At 32.9% G+C, this 15,918-nt stretch overlaps 2 protein-coding genes across 4 annotated transcripts; both read right to left on the reverse strand.

The window, feature by feature from the left end:
- Nucleotides 1–329: 329 nt before the first annotated feature.
- On the reverse strand, nt 330–2,371 carry LOC111008047 (allene oxide synthase 3). Its single transcript, XM_022280644.2, has 2 exons — nt 1,560–2,371; nt 330–1,286 (listed from the first exon to the last, which is right to left on the reverse strand). Exons 1-2 carry the CDS (start codon nt 2,291–2,293, stop codon nt 575–577), a joined length of 1,446 nt encoding a protein of 481 aa, XP_022136336.1. The 5' UTR covers nt 2,294–2,371; the 3' UTR covers nt 330–574.
- A 10,109-nt stretch (nt 2,372–12,480) lies between these two features.
- Nucleotides 12,481–15,346, reverse strand: LOC111007771 (allene oxide synthase 3). Of its 3 annotated transcripts, none has more exons than XR_015790558.1 (3): nt 14,560–15,346; nt 12,765–13,536; nt 12,481–12,655 (listed from the first exon to the last, which is right to left on the reverse strand). XR_015790558.1 is itself a non-coding variant. In XM_022280248.2 (2 exons), the coding sequence occupies exons 1-2, from the start codon at nt 15,291–15,293 to the stop codon at nt 12,822–12,824; spliced, it is 1,449 nt and encodes a 482-aa protein (XP_022135940.2). In that variant the 5' UTR covers nt 15,294–15,346; the 3' UTR covers nt 12,707–12,821. The 3 variants fall into 3 exon arrangements, 1 of the variants encoding a protein (XP_022135940.2); XR_015790557.1 differs by having other exon boundaries at nt 12,481–12,682; nt 14,560–15,345; XM_022280248.2 differs by lacking the exon at nt 12,481–12,655 and having other exon boundaries at nt 12,707–13,536.
- Between the last annotated feature and the right edge of the window lie 572 nt (nt 15,347–15,918).

The following is a 15,918-nucleotide window of genomic DNA, read 5'->3' on the forward strand; positions in this document are numbered from 1 at the left end:
TAAATTATATAAACATTCATAAGGGTATTTATGGAACATCCTACCAAACAAACGTGGCTATTTCCAAATATCCTTATAAATTTTCCTACGAAACAAATATAGTTATCTAAACACGTCGGACATCTAAAATTCTGGGCATCTAAAATTTCAAGCATCTATAGATGTCGGGATCTACATTCTCGAAAACCAAACAGCCCCTTAAGCTTATATATATATATATATATATCACACAACAACACGCTGAAGTTGATATTCGAACTCACCGAGATTGGCATTTTGGTTGAAGATTTATTTCTTAACTAATTGAACTAAATTCAAATAGATTAAAATAATTTAATAATACATTTCACCATGTTTTTATTTAATTTTTTTGGTGAAGGAGAGAAAACTTCATTTATTATGAAAATTAAACTCATAAACAAAAAACACCAATAACTAAAATTACAATAATACAATACTTATAAACCCACGAAAACCTAGACGGAATATTTAACTTTTTCGAAGATTACAGATTCCTATCAGACAGTCCGGTGCGCCCAAGTCCACAGAAACCCAGTGCACTCGTTGACCACGATCAAACCTTAGCGGTCGATTTGGTCAACGATTTGATCTTCACTGTCCATCCGAGCGACGACTGAGTCCCCTCGACGGTAAACGAGTCGTAACGGAGGAAGAGCTCCACCAGAATTAGCCTGGCCACCAGCACCACCAGATCCTTCGCCGGACACTGCTTGTTCTCCGCCGTCGGCTCCTCCGTCTCCCGGCCGTTCGACCAGTAAACATAATTCAGAAGCTTCTCCCCTTTCTCTCCGACGAACCTGTCGCCGACGAACTTCTCCGGATTCTCGAAAACCTTCGGGTCTCTGGTCGCGATCGGCTGATACCCAAAAATCATCTCCCCTTTCTTTATCTTGTAGGAGAAATCGTGGCTTTGGATCACGATATCTTCTTTCGCCCGCGCGTACTGGTACGGCACCGGCGGGTCGATCCTCAGAACCTCGTACACGACGGATTTCAGCAGCCTCATCTTCTCTATTGCGCCCAAAGTCAAGCCCCCTTCTTCCTTGACGACGGTTCTGACCTCCTCGGCGAGCTCCCGGTGGAGCCCTTCGCCGGCGGACCCGACCCAATTGAGCAGAATCGGAAGCATCACCTTCATTCCGGCGTACGCGTTGAATCCGGCCAGGAACACTAAATTGTGGCAGGCTTCCTCTCTGTCTATCCCCTGTCTCTCTGCTTCGTCCAGAAACGAAACAGAGGATGCGTAAAACGCATCGTACAGCTTCCTGAAATCACAACTCCACGATAAAAGATCTCGAAATAGTTTATAATAGACCTCAATGCTCTTCTCGTTGTTAATTAATTTGAGATATAACCTATGAATATGAATATTGATATAGTATCATACAACAAGTATTCAGTCTAAAAATAGAATTCATAGTTAAAGATCCTAATGGGCTGCTACTAATTGGTCTTGAGATGTAAATATTGATACGGTTTCAATCAAATGAATACGATTATTACTTACAAATTGAATTTCATGTACTAATCATTCTCACCTGTAGGAACTTTTGACGGGGAAGAAGGGCAATGGAAAAGTGTGGATGACGAGATCTTCGAAGCAGCTGAGGAATTTGGGGAGGCCGGCAGAAGCCAACGGCGCGAGCTGCATGGCCAGCCATTTATCGACAAGACCCGGCCCCTCGGATCCCAATTTCTCGTCGGGGCTCCGATCGGTGAGCAGCCGGAAGATGAAGTCAAACGCCGCCGCGTCACTCATCGGATTGAAATCGGCGGCAGCGGCGTTCTTTTCCTCCAATTTCCCGTCCAGCTTATCGAACATATCCGACAAGGAGCTCCGGAACAGGGGAACAAACTTGTCGTGGCGAGAGGCGAGAAAAGAGAGGAACAGGCGCTTGAGAGCAGAGTGCTCTGGCTCCGACGGGTCAAGAAAAGCGCACGTGCGAATATTGCCGGTGAAGGCCACCGACGGCATGTAAGTTCCGTCAAGAACGTTGCGTTTCTCGACCTTGGTGGTGTCGAAGAGGATCGGAAAACTGACAGCGTCGAGGAGGACGATGACTCTGGAATCGGAGGAGATGAAGGGACCTGGCGGCATGTTGACCCGGAAAACGGTTGACCCGTATTTACTCATCCGGGTTCGGAAGAACTTTTCTCGGCCTTGGATGTAGAAGTAGTCGTAGCGATCCTTGATGGGCCCAAAAATGGAGAAGCCGTAGCCGCCGGGAATGGGTTTCAGTGGCCGTTCGGAGGAAGAAGAAGAGGAACTCATTTTGATGGGCTCTGTTTTGAGGGAAATGAAAGAGGGAGTGAATTATTATAAAGCAGAAGTTCAGCTTTCGCCAGCGAACTTTAAGTTACTTTAAAAAAAAAAATGATTGTTTTTAAATGTTATGGCTTAAGAAATAAAAATGTATTCCACGTGGTTATTAAATTATTGCTATGCTTTAGATTTAATTTGCGTTCACATTGGTGGCGACGGATGTTTTTATTCTAGTGAGGTGACTAAAGGGGTAGAAGTAAGTAGGGAGGTTGATTTTACCCACGGAGGCCTGCCTAAATAGGGTGGGAATTCTGTTTAAATTTTCCATGGGACATGGGAAAATTTTTTCCTGTCCCCGGCGATGAGAGATGCATTCTCTATCCTCGTTCCTTGTCTTCCACCCGTCTCGTTTTTTATTCTTTCTATACTTACATATACTAATAAAATCATATTTTCCTCTACTCACTAAATATATAGGGGATTAGATCAGGTAAATAAAATTTTTATCATTGAAAATTAATTAATTAATTATAAATTTCCTTAGGAAAAATGTTTAATTGAGAAATAATTTTAAAAGTAAAAGAATAGAACGGGGAACCTGATCCTTGTGAATTCTTCGCAGGGAATCCCCACCTTGATCCCCGCGAAATTTCATGGGGAATTTTGTGGATCGGGAATTAAATGGTGGGTGGGGATGGGGACGGGAAAGCCTTATCCGTCCCTGCCTCGCCCCATGAACATCCCTAAAAGTAAGTGTAGGTTGGATTTTTTTCCTTCGATCAACTTGTGCGTACATTGACTAATCTCATACAATAATTGTTTGATCTTATTATACTTGGTTGTCAAGAAAATTGATAGAATATTAAATCCTAAATAGGCGGTGTTAGAATCCATATAAATGAATTAAATTTTCCAAATCCATCAACTTAAGCTTTTGGGTTGAGTGGTGATTTCTTCATTCTTAAGAGGTGGTCATCACGGGTTGGATACGTTTCCTGACCTATGTAGTACTATAGCTAACCTGTGAAGTGTTCTTGACAAATTAGTAAAGAAATTGACCATTCATTTGATAATGGCTCAATTTGTGACAAAATGAAATAAAATGGATGAACTTCTTTAAAGTAGGGTCGGTGTCCTATTCAAAAAAAAGCCATCGAGCTAAGCTTTTCCACCTGTGGCGGATGTTTGATTCCTTCCAAAAATCAAACCTTATTTTCCATTTAATTATCTATTTTTTTACAAAATAATTTATTGCTTTTATTTATTTAAAAAATATCAAACCTCATTTTTATATTTATAGTAATACATTTTTTATTTTAAAAAATAACAAAAAAATCCAATGATTATTTTCCTTAATTTATTCTGCCCACCAATCATACATTGATATGTCTCAGACTTCATTGTGGAGTTCATGTGAGAAGACGAGATGGAGTTGGTCTGAGAAGATGACCACAATGTGAAACATGACTCATTTTGATCTTATATGTAATCTTTTTGAAATTTGTTATAACTTTTATATAAACTTCACTATAATATACATTAAATTAAATTAAAGTGAGGATGCATTCGGTTGCAATAATTCGGTTGCAATAATGTAATTTAAATGAAAATTTCGTAAAATGGAGTGGTTTTGAAAATAGATTACGATTAAACTACTATTAATTTCCTTTCATTTTAGTTCCGATACTTTTAAAATACTCATTTTAGTTCACTATACTTTTAAAATATTCGCTTTGATCATGTACTATTAAAAAGTGATCATTTTGGTCTTTATTTGCAAATTAAAGTGAGGATGCATTCGGTTGCAATAATTCAACCCATCTACATATGATGAAATTCAATGCTAAACAAGATCGATTTTTCATTTAAAGTGTGAATATATTGTAAGAAAATAATCCAAAAATAAATCATTGAGAAAAAATAACATACCAACGCAGTGATTCAATGAAATTCAACGCTAATAGAGAGCAAGGAAGAGAAAAAGAGTGTACGAACCTTGAGAATAATGAAATCAGAAATAAGGAAACAAGATGGTGAAATCAATAATAAGGAAGAAGACGAGTGGATTCACTTCTATATTTTTAAAATATTAATTTTGTAATTACAACTTTTAACAATGGTTTATTTTCATCCGTGCACTTGTACAAAAATTATCGTGGAAAAACTTCAAGCCGAAGAAAAAATCACGGCCTATAAGGAAAAATCCACTATTGAAAAATTATTACAATCACACCGATTTTCTGATCTCTCCGACTCCAACTACACAAAACACTCTTTTTAATCAAATAAGCTCAGTAAACTAGAGTTGATATTTCAATTGAGATGATTAAAACACAAGCTCATGAGCTACTAGTAGTTGGAACACACCTCTTATTGTACCTTTACGACGTACGATGTGGGACAATTTCTAGTATTTTGAGTTCATTTCTTGTACTTTTCCAATATAGAGACAACTTCCATTCTAATATTTCGTCAAAACAGGTCATATGATTGTTTAAATTTTATAAGCTAGTATTATGCCTAATTTATCCCATTTAAACATAGAGTTGTTTTAACTCAATTAACAAAGTCTATTCTAACATTCATTTTTGTTAATTAATTTTGAAGTTTTTGTGTATGGCCCTCAACGTTGGACAACTAACTCAACATATGTGATGTGGATTGTGCTTGTAATCTCACTGGCAACCATATCTTATCTCACATACTTATCATCTTACATATTTTACTAACTTATTTTAATCAATCAAGATATGATCTTTGCTAATTAACTAATTAATTAATTTACCTTAGAATAAAACTTAACGTTACAAATGTACCTATGCTTTGGTGACACATGTTCATATATAATATTTTATAATTATTTTAGTGAAGATATTAATTCAACATTTGGTCAAAATATATTTTATTTTTACCATTATTATAAACAACGAGATAATTATCCATAACTATTCCCTAACCAATGTGAGACTTATTTGTTTCACTCTTTGCAACCCCAACAATCACTCTGTGGATAAAGTACCTCAATACTTGTATCTTGCTCGAGTAGTCATTCATCCCTCTACAATTTTCTAGGTTGTAATGAGAAAATAAATTTTATATTTAACTTATATAATTATGATATTTCAACTCAAATTAATAAACTATTATTTTTTAAACAATTAATAAACTATTATTGAAGCATAAACATGCTCCTGTCCTTTCTGATATATTCATTCTCGTTTTCTTTTAATAAAGATAAAAGAATTAATCTCTCCTTTATTTGGTGACTTCGTTCTCACTAACAACAAAGGAAAGGAGCCAAATAAAATAAAAGAAGATAAATTCTTGGAGTAACTCTTTTAAAACAAAATAAATGTCAAATTCACTGAGCAATTTAAAATGATAAAAATATTTTCTTCACAAATATTTGAATGGATTTTCATCCTTTTTGTTCTATTTATTTTCGTACCTGTAAGAGCAAATAATTAAAGAAACAAGAATTTTATTAATCTGAACTCAACAGTAGCATGTTATTTTTTCATGATAATTTTATTCCCTCTCTATAATGCTCAAGTTAGAACAATTGTCTCCAATATAAAACGGATTATTAACATGTGAATGCAACGCTTTAATCGTAAGATTCAAGAAACACTAGTATTTGAGCAATCGTACAATAAATAGAAGCATAGGAGGAATTAGATAGAAGATTTTTTCCTTTTATTCAAAATTGAAAATGAACCATTTATTTACCGACGATTGACAAAGAATATACTCTCTCATATGAAGTTGTATCCTTTACAAAGGATACTTTGGCGTGGTTCGTTCTTATTCTTTTAATTAAAAATTGTACTAATAAATTCAAAGATTACCTATTGCATTTATTCCTCTTTTAACTTTAAACTTTTTTGGACCAATTCATAGTTCAGTAGATAAGATTTTTTTTAGGTGGAAGATTGATCTCTCACCCCTATAATTATTTAACTAAAAAAAACCTATATTTAAATTGAGTATGAATTGATTAGTTAAAAAATTTATAAATAAATTTAAGAGAAAACTCGTTTTTACCTCCTTACCTTGTGGTATCAATTTAACTTTAAGGTTTTAATTTCGTCATATTGATAGAGTAGGTGAAATTAATACCTCATTAAAATTAAGTTAGAAGATTACCCACAAACTAATTTATACATAACTAAAGGATCTTTTATTGATATTTAAAAAAAACTATGTAAATATATTTATTTCAAAACTAATTTTTAAAATATTGTAGTTTTAATTTGTGAAGCAAGGTCGCCGTCTCACCTTGTCCAAGTAGTCAAAGGTCATTTCTTAGAGATTTTTCCCTTGGTGGCTTATGATCTTAATTACTATGGAGATGTAGATTTCATTGTTGTTTTTTCTTTTATTTTTAATGCATCTTTCAGAAAAGAAAAAAAAAAAACTTTAGTACATAATTACATAAATACTTGTATTTGAGTGTTAGGCGTGTTAGCTCAAAGATAATGACATCTTTTATCTCATAAAATACTTGGTCATCTTAGAAACTTATACGAGATGAGCAAGGATTGTTGGGATAGGAAAAGGGGAAAAAAAAAAAAAAAAGCCCAATTTACCTCCCTTGTCTTTAGATTTTGTTTTTATAACAAAATTTTTGGTTGCTAGCGGCCTACCTCAATTTTGACCGTGGGAATTGAATCCTTTTGTGTTGGTGCACAAATGTGGCAGTGGCGGGAAGTAGTGTTTGCAGAGAACAAAATGAGAAGAAGGGTTTGTAGTGCGTTGTCGGCAACCCGTTTTCTTGAGGTCAGTGGGGTTTTTCGTTCTGTATTCCTAAGTATCTATTGGTGTAGTTCTTAGAAGCTAGGTGGTCATTGTTGTGGCATCTAGAGATCTTTGTAGAGCGTTTGTGAAGTCCATTATAATTATCCTAATATCATAGTAGAACCCGTTGTCGCAGAAGACTGGACGTAGCCCATAGTTAGGGTGAACCAGTATAAATTCTCTATGTCGTTTGTGTGCTATTCTCTATTTTTTTTTATTATTGCGTGTGACTTAGTTTTCACTACGAATTGTGGAAGGGGAAAATATTATTGATAAGTAAATTTTCCAGCGTTGTTCAAGTAAACTTAATTTCGCCGTACTTTGCCTCACCATTGATCAAATCGAAAGGAAATGGCTCGGAAAAAGTGTTGGTTCTGAAAACACATTTTGTAACCTTAATAGCATCCTAGTTTGTTGTGTTCTGATTTTCATTTCATTTAAAAAAAAAAACGGATCTCAATCATTCTAGAGATGTTTTTTTTCCTAATTAATTTAAAATGTCTCATATATTGTACTTGTATTTAAAAGTTTTTTTTTTTTTTCAACATGAATATAGTTAAGTGGTAATTCACATCTACTCTCAAAATCTAAAATCTAAAATTTATATTTTAACTCAAATTTCAGCTTAGTTGTTGAATCGTTGATATTTCATTTTGTTATTTAACTTTTATCTATTTTATATTTTGGATCTTCAATTTTTAAAACATCAACTAATTTAAATTTCCGTATTTGATTTCTACCACCTAAAAATAATAATAATATAACATATAGAGACGGCTACAGAAAAAAAAAAATTTGTGTCATAATATAAAATTCCATATTTCATTCATGTATACTTAATATGATGGGACAGTTACCTGACTTAGAATATTTGGTACTGTAAAACAATGTGATAGAATATTTCTGTTAACGCGAGTATAACTCAGCAGTAATTGACATATATTTCGAATTAAAAGGTTGTGAGTTCGATCTAATCCTCCCCATATATTGTACTAAAAAAAATGCGATCGAATATTTTTATTAACTTGAAAATAAGGCTTCATGAAAAATGTCAAATCAAAAGGCATAGAAAGGAGAGTTGAAGATTTAAGTTCTAAATTCAAATGTGAAAATAGTATTGGCTGAAGTTAAAGAATCAAACTTATATCTTGATATAAAATCTTATATAACTTATATACGAATTTTCATTTAATCATCTCTCAATTACTACTCCAAAATGTTTGATCAGATACGAATTACTACTTCCAACTCAACTTATCTAAATGTTTGATTAAATATGCAAATTACTAACAATGAGTCAATCGAATTGTATTATCTTAATAGGTTTATAATTGATATATATATATATATATATATATATATATTACTTTGTAAAATATTAACAAAAAGTTTCTAAGTAAAAATGAAAACACTTCATTGAGAAAAAAATAAGTCATAAAAATTATCCACAATATATTAGTCCAATAAGTTTCAATAGCTTTTTTTAAAAGAAAAAAAAAATCTAAAAAATATTTTTTGAAAAATCCAATAATAGGGAAGTTTACAGCCTAGGCTCACGAAGCTTGGACGTTGGGTTGAGCTTGAACCATTACAAGGCTAAATAAAAATAATATTTAATAATAAAGTTAAATTATAATTTGATTATTTATCAATAAAAAATATAGTAAACAAGACATCATATTATATTTTAAGAGTATTCTTTATCCATTAAAATATGATGTTAAAATTAAACTTCTTTGGTCTAGTTCTTATCTTTCTTAAAATTACACTTGAATTTTAATTTTTTTTCTTTAAATAGTGTCTCAAAAATTATTTTTTTAATTAAAAAAAAAGTAGACAACAGACAAAGAAACACATAAGAGTAGTATTTATACTTAATTTTTAAAAATAAAAAAAGTCCAAAGCTAAATATAGATCCTAAATGGCCCTAAAAATTTTTTTCAACATAATATAATTTTCAATACATTAAGGAGCACTTGTGAGTGTGGCATAGTGGTCTTAAGACTGGACGTTGAACGGACAATTTCTAGATCATAAATTTTTTTTTCCCATTTCCAATTTATTTGAAAACATAAATAATAACATTATTTTGTCATTCTTGATGTTGAAAATCATGCAATTCTATTTTTCTTTATTAACCCGAAGAAACATAAACAACAAATGGAAAGGTTAATAAACAGGTCCTAAGCAACCTCATTATTTCTCTCTATTTTCGTTATATCTATTAATAGGCATGCGAAATCATACCTTAATTAAAAAACAAATTTTTATATAAAAATTTTCTTTATTAATTTAAAATTTTAGACAACGAGAAACAAGAAATAGTTACCAAACATATTTCCGTTTCTTTTTCAATAACAAAAACACAAGAAACAATTGTCAAACGAAGTTTTAGTTCTATTTACTAAAAATGAGGAAACATGAAAAAAGAAACAAAAACAAGAATAATAAACGAGAATGTGACCAAACGGACCTTAAGAACCTATTAACTTAGGGCACGTTTGATAACCATTTCGTTTTTTGATTTTAAAAAACAAATGATTTGATAACCAATTCAATTTTCTGTTTTTGTTTTTTAAAAATCATTTTGAAATTCTATGTAAATTTCAAAAAAAAAATATATAGTTTTCAAAAATCTGATTTTTTTCTTCTAATACTCAACTTTTTTTCTTTCTCGATCTAAAAAATTTATTTCTCACTCTAAAATTTTTTTATTTCTAAATTTCTCTTTACAAACTTTATTTTTTTCTCTCTCTAAAATTTTCATATTTTGAATATTTATTATTATTTGTCTCTCTCCAAAATTTTCTGTATTTTTGTTTTTTTAATCGATCAGTTTCATTTCTCTCTCTAAAAATTTAATATTTTTCTTAACTTTTTTCTCTCTAAAATTTCATCTTTTTTCTTTCTCTTCGTAATCTATTTTTTCCTCTGAAAATTATATTTTATTTTCTCATCCAATTTTCTTTTGCGGTAACTTTTATTTATCTTTGTATTTATTTATTTTCTCTAAAAATTATATTTTCAATCTTGTTATTATATCTAAATTTGTTTCCACTATAATTTTTTCCTTTCTTTATAATTTCTTTTTTTCTTTAACATATCTTTTCCTCTTGACTTTATTTTTTTTTCTCTACAATTTTTTTCTTTTTTGTCTTTTAACTTTTCTTTCACTATTTTTTCTAAATCTTTTTATTTATCTCTCTAAAATTTATCTTCCAACAGTTATTTACATATCTCTAAACTTGTATTTTCATGTCTCTACATTAGAGAGAAGACAAAAATTCCCAAAAATAGAAAATGCATGTCCAGACCCCGTTGTCGTCCCCAATTCCATTTTTTAAATAATTAATATATATTTATTACCCTTTTTGTATACTTAAATTCTAAAAATAATTAAAAACAATTATAAAACCGATAATTTTTCTCGAGAACATCTCTCAGACCCAAGAACGAGGTGGAGACAGAGACTAAAAATTTTCACAAGCATGAGAATTGGGGAGGGCATCCTCACTCGCACCCATACCATTGTCGTCTCTACTCTACATAAAATTTTCTCTCTTTAATATGTATTTTCAATTTTCTAACCTTTTAAAAATTAAAAAAAAAACTAAAAATGGTTACCTTTTGATTTTCTGTTTTTTTTTTTAAAACAAAAAACAAAAAAATGGTAAACAAACGTTTTTGTTTTTTAAAAACAGAAAACCAAAAACCAAAAACTCCAAACAAGAAAAATTGAAAACTAAAAACTCAAATGGTTATCAAACGGGCCCTTTGTTTCCGGTTAAGGACCCTACGTATTTGATAAGTATTTATATTTCTTGAATCTCATTCTTTTAAAAATATTCTCAAAATGTATAGAAATTTTGGAAATAATAAAAACAAATTTCTTTCTTTGTTCTCCTTTCCAATTTATTCCAAAATATAAAATAATAACATTATTTTATCATCTTGAATCTATAAATATTAAATACCATGCAGTTCTATTTAGGAAACAAAACAACAAATGAAAATGTTAATTAACAAACGGACCCTAAGCATCCTCATTATTTCTCTCCATTTCCATACATTTATTTATAGGTATGCAAAGTCATACATTAATAGAAAGTTTGGTGGGATGGGTTATTCATTCTTATTGTTGATAAATATGAAAATTAATATTATTTGGAGGATATTATCAAAACACAATTTTCTGCGTGCAAGGAAGGAGACATTCCTTTCTCTAGTGAGTAGTGCCTTTGTTCTCATCAATTATGAAGGAAAGAGCCAAATTGAATACAACTACATAAATTGTTGGAATAATTTTTCTAAAACAAAAGTACATGTCAATTCAATAGCCAATTTAATGACAAAAAAAGAGAGAGAGAGAGAGAGAGAGAGAGAGAGAGAGAGAGAGAGAGAGAGTTTCTTCTTCACAAATATTTGAATGAATATTCATCTTAAAATCAAACTCCTTTGCTTCCACTCTATTTATTTATGTACTTATAAAATAGAAAAGTCTAATATATTAATAGTGTACCGTTGGGTTGTTTGTACCTAACCGCTTTTTATTTGTACATTTTCAACGTGCATAAAATTTAAGTAGTAGAGTTTTAGGTACTACTTCCATTATATTTAATGTGATGGAAACGACCAATATAAAAAATAACTGTCAACTACATAAGGATGTAATTGAATAGTAGTAGTATGCAACCACTCTATTTTATGATAGAACAATATTTAGGTATTTATTGATTAACAACTATCTTCGTGCTAATCACCAATTGACACTCAAGAATAGAAAAAATAATCTATTTTTCTGGATTTATAAGGTTAGCAAAAGATTAGTGTTTGGGAAGGAAACAAACCTATCGAATGAATTCCATCGTCTTTCTATGAGTTGGAATGACAAGAAAGTGATATTGCTTAGTTTCCTTTCATGATTATTGCAATGTTCTAATCTTAATTTTTTTTTTATAAATTTAGATTTAGTATGAATTGATTAATAAAAAAAGTTCTATGATCTATAAATTTCTGTAAAAGCTCAATTATGCCTCAATATTCACTTACTTTATTACACATATTTTAACCTTAAAACTTCTAATATCAAATTCAAGTGACATTCAACCTTACACATTGATTAAGTGGTGAAATTAGCAACCTCAAAATTAAATTAGAAAATTACCTAGAAATTAGATTGCACAAAATTAAACCACTTAAATGCCCAAACTCATCACCAAAATTAAGAGGTCTAAACCTTGATCTAAAATAAATATTCCACGATAATAGAAGGACCAATACCCACAAAAATAATTTCATCTAGTCACAATAATATTCCTAATTCAATCATATTAACTTTATCATTTATTTAAATTTAGAATTAAAGTTAAATCGATGAAATTCAAAGCAAAAGAAAAAGATTTTTCCGTGGATAAAACACAATATTATTTATTTGTAAAGCTACATATTACATTATCCGTCATTTTACTTTTAACCATCTCATTCACATACCCTTTAGAAAAAAAGTCAAAACAAACATAGTTCAGCAGTAATTAGTATATACCTCCAATCTGGTTGTGAATTTGTTCCTCCGCCCTACATGTTGTATTTAAAAAAAAAACCCTTCAACCAAGAGAGAAAAACAAAAAACAAAATAAGATTATATTTATTTAATTATCTTTATCGTATAATCAAAGCAACTTACCTTTTTGCCCTCCGAAACGCAATCCTGTGCGCTCGAGTCCACAACACGGCGCGTGCATCACCCAATCGTAGCCGTCACTTTGGTCAACGACTTGAACTTGACGGAAGAACCGAGCGGCAACTCGCCGGCCTCGACCGTAAACGTGTCGTAACGGAGGAAGAATTCCACGATAATTAGCCTGCCCATCAGCACCACGAGATTCTTCCCCGGGCACTGCTTGTCCTCCGCCGTCGGCTCCTCCGTCTCCCGCCCGTTCGACCAGAAAACATATTTCAAAAGCCTCTCCCCCTTCTCTCCGACGAACCTATCGCCGACGAACTTCTCCGGATTCTCGAAAACCTTCGCGTCCTTGGTCGCGAACGGCTGGTACCCAAAAATCACCTCCCCTTTCTTGATCTCAAAGCTAGAATCGTGGCTCTGAATCACGAGATCCTCCTTCGCCTTCGCGTACTGGAACGGCACCGGCGGCTCGATCCTCAGAACCTCATAGACGACGGATTTCAGCAGAGTCATTTTCTCGAGTGCGGCGAAAGTGAGGCCGCCTTGTTCCTTGACGACGGCCCTGACCTCGCCGGCGAGCTGCCGGTGGAGGGGCTCGCCGGCGGCGCCGACCCACTTGAGCAAACTCGGGAACAGGACTTTCATTCCGCCGTAGGCATTGAATCCGGCGAGGAACACCAAATTGTGGCAGGCTTTGTCTCTGTCTATTCCTTGACGCTCTGCTTCGTCGAGAAAGGAAGCCGATGAGGAGTAGAAGGCGTTGTAAAGTTTCCTGTGATCGAAATTGGACCCAATTTTTGAATCATTATGAATCAAGTTTTGTTGTTATAATTGAGAAATTAATGTACAGATGTTCTCTAAATGAACACTGAGTTTTGATCTACATTATGGACAGGGGAGTAGGAAGAAGGAGTAAGTGGCAATTTAAGTTGTATTAATTTTGTTGATCAAATTCAACTCTAAACTTGTTGTAGTTATTATTTTATGTTCAATTTCTAGTAAATTCAGCTACTAAGTTTTAGTGGTTACAGATCTCCAAAATTCACTAATTTTGGTGAAATAAGATTGGCCATAAAAGGAAAATTGTAACTAATAAATGGTATATTCTCGAATAAAAAGTTAGTGGATCAAATCTCCAACCGACGTAATAACAAACATTTCAATGTTGTCTATTTGTATCATATATGTATATATTTGGGTGAGTACAATACTCAAATATCTCAAATATCTCTATAATGATATTGTATACCGCTCATGATTTTACTTTTTGGTTAAAAAAAAGAAATTCATATTTGTCCTCATTTATATATTGAGACTTTATTTGTACGACTTGCAACCCGATATATATATATATATATATATAAATTTGGGATTTAGAGGTTAAAAAGGTAAGAAATATCTCATAATTAAGAGATATACTGAAATAATGGTAATTTCACAACAATGAAATGCAGGAAAGACAACTAACATTAGCTTAACTTGACAGTGATTAATACCTATCCTTCGCTGAATAACGATGAATTCAAATCTCCACCCTTGTTTTACTAAGAAACAAAAATTAGTAAAACAAAAATATGAATGACAAACTACAAAATTTTCTTCTCAGAAAAAAAAAAGGGGAAAGTTAGAAAGTGTATTTCGAATTTATCTACCAACAAGGAAGCACTCCATCTTAGTTCATCACAATCCAAAATATCTCAAATCCATTTGTTCTCAAACAATCTCTAAAAAATCTCTCAAAATTTATAGAAGCATCATATATAAAAGAAAGTTAAAATTAAAAATTAAGAGTCACCTGTAAGAAGTTTTGACGAGCATGAAGGGTAGGGGAATGGTATGGATGATGAGATCTTCAAACACACAAAATATTTTGGGCAATCCAAGCGACGCCAACGGAGCCAGCTGTAAAGTCAGCCATTTATCGAACATTCCGGGCCCGTCGCCGGCCAGTTTCGGGTCCGGGCTGCCGTCGGTGAGCAGCCGGAAAATGAAATCAAACGACATCGCATCGCTGATCGGGTTGAAATCCGCGGCCTTCTTCTTCGCCCCCAATTCATCCTCAAGCCTGATGAACATCTCCGCCAAGGCGCTGCGAAACAGAGGCACGAATCTCTCCCGGCGAGCGGCGAGAAAACAGAGGAATAGCCGCTTCAGAACAGAGTGCTCTGTTTCCGACGGGTCCAGATACGCGCACGTGCGGATCCCGCCGGTGAACGATAGCGACGGCATGTAGGTTCCGTCGAGAATGTCGCGCTTCTCGACTTTGGCGGTGTCGAAGAGGATCGGAAAGGTGGCGGCGTCGAGGAGGACGACGACTCGGGGGTCGCCGGAGATGAAGGGCCCCGGCGGCATGTTGGCCCGGAAGACTGTGGAGCGGTATTTGGACATTCGGGAGCGGAAGAACTCGTCTCGGCCTTGGACGTAGAAGTAGTCGTAGCGGTCCTTGATCGGACCGAGCACCGAGAAGCCATAGCCGCCGGGAATGGGTTTCAGGGGAAGTTCGGAGGAGGAAGAAGAAGAGGAAGCCATTTTTTTGGGGTGGGGTATTTGGATTGCTATGGTTCTTTGAATTTTGGTTTAAATATTATCAATTATGTTGTCGGCGCTCTACTTTCAATCTTACTCCCTCAAATTTTAAAATATTGGTTTTTGTTGTGTATATTTTGATTCTTAAGAGTGATTATTTTAATTTATAATTACATAATTTTAACACAAAAATTATATAGAATATAAGAAATTTAAGGAGTGAAACATTAAAATTATAATGGAAAGAATAAATATAAAATAAAAAATGAAGAGATTAATGGACACTTTTAAAAAAGAAAAATACTCGACTCCAAAGAAAAATCTTGTCCTTCTTATTAAAATGAATAAAAATTAAAACTACTGAGTTCTTAAAATATATTTAGGACCAAAATATACAACTTAAAAAGGGAGGAAAAATAAAAAGTATTTAAACTAAAAAAATATAAACAAAAGCAAAACCACTTTTCTTTTTATTTTGTAATAATATAATATTGATGGTGGGGTGATTAAAAACGCGACAAATTTGTGTCAGTGACAGTGTGGCTGGGTGTGTTGTGTTTTTTTTATAATTATTATATTAATAAATTAATGTTAAAAAAAATTATTATATTAATAAATCGTGGATTTC

The sequence above is a fragment of the Momordica charantia genome (assembly GCF_013281855.1).
Source record: "Momordica charantia cultivar OHB3-1 chromosome 4 unlocalized genomic scaffold, Mcharantia_2.0 BLBB01000004.1, whole genome shotgun sequence".
Taxonomy (NCBI): Eukaryota; Viridiplantae; Streptophyta; class Magnoliopsida; order Cucurbitales; family Cucurbitaceae; genus Momordica; species Momordica charantia.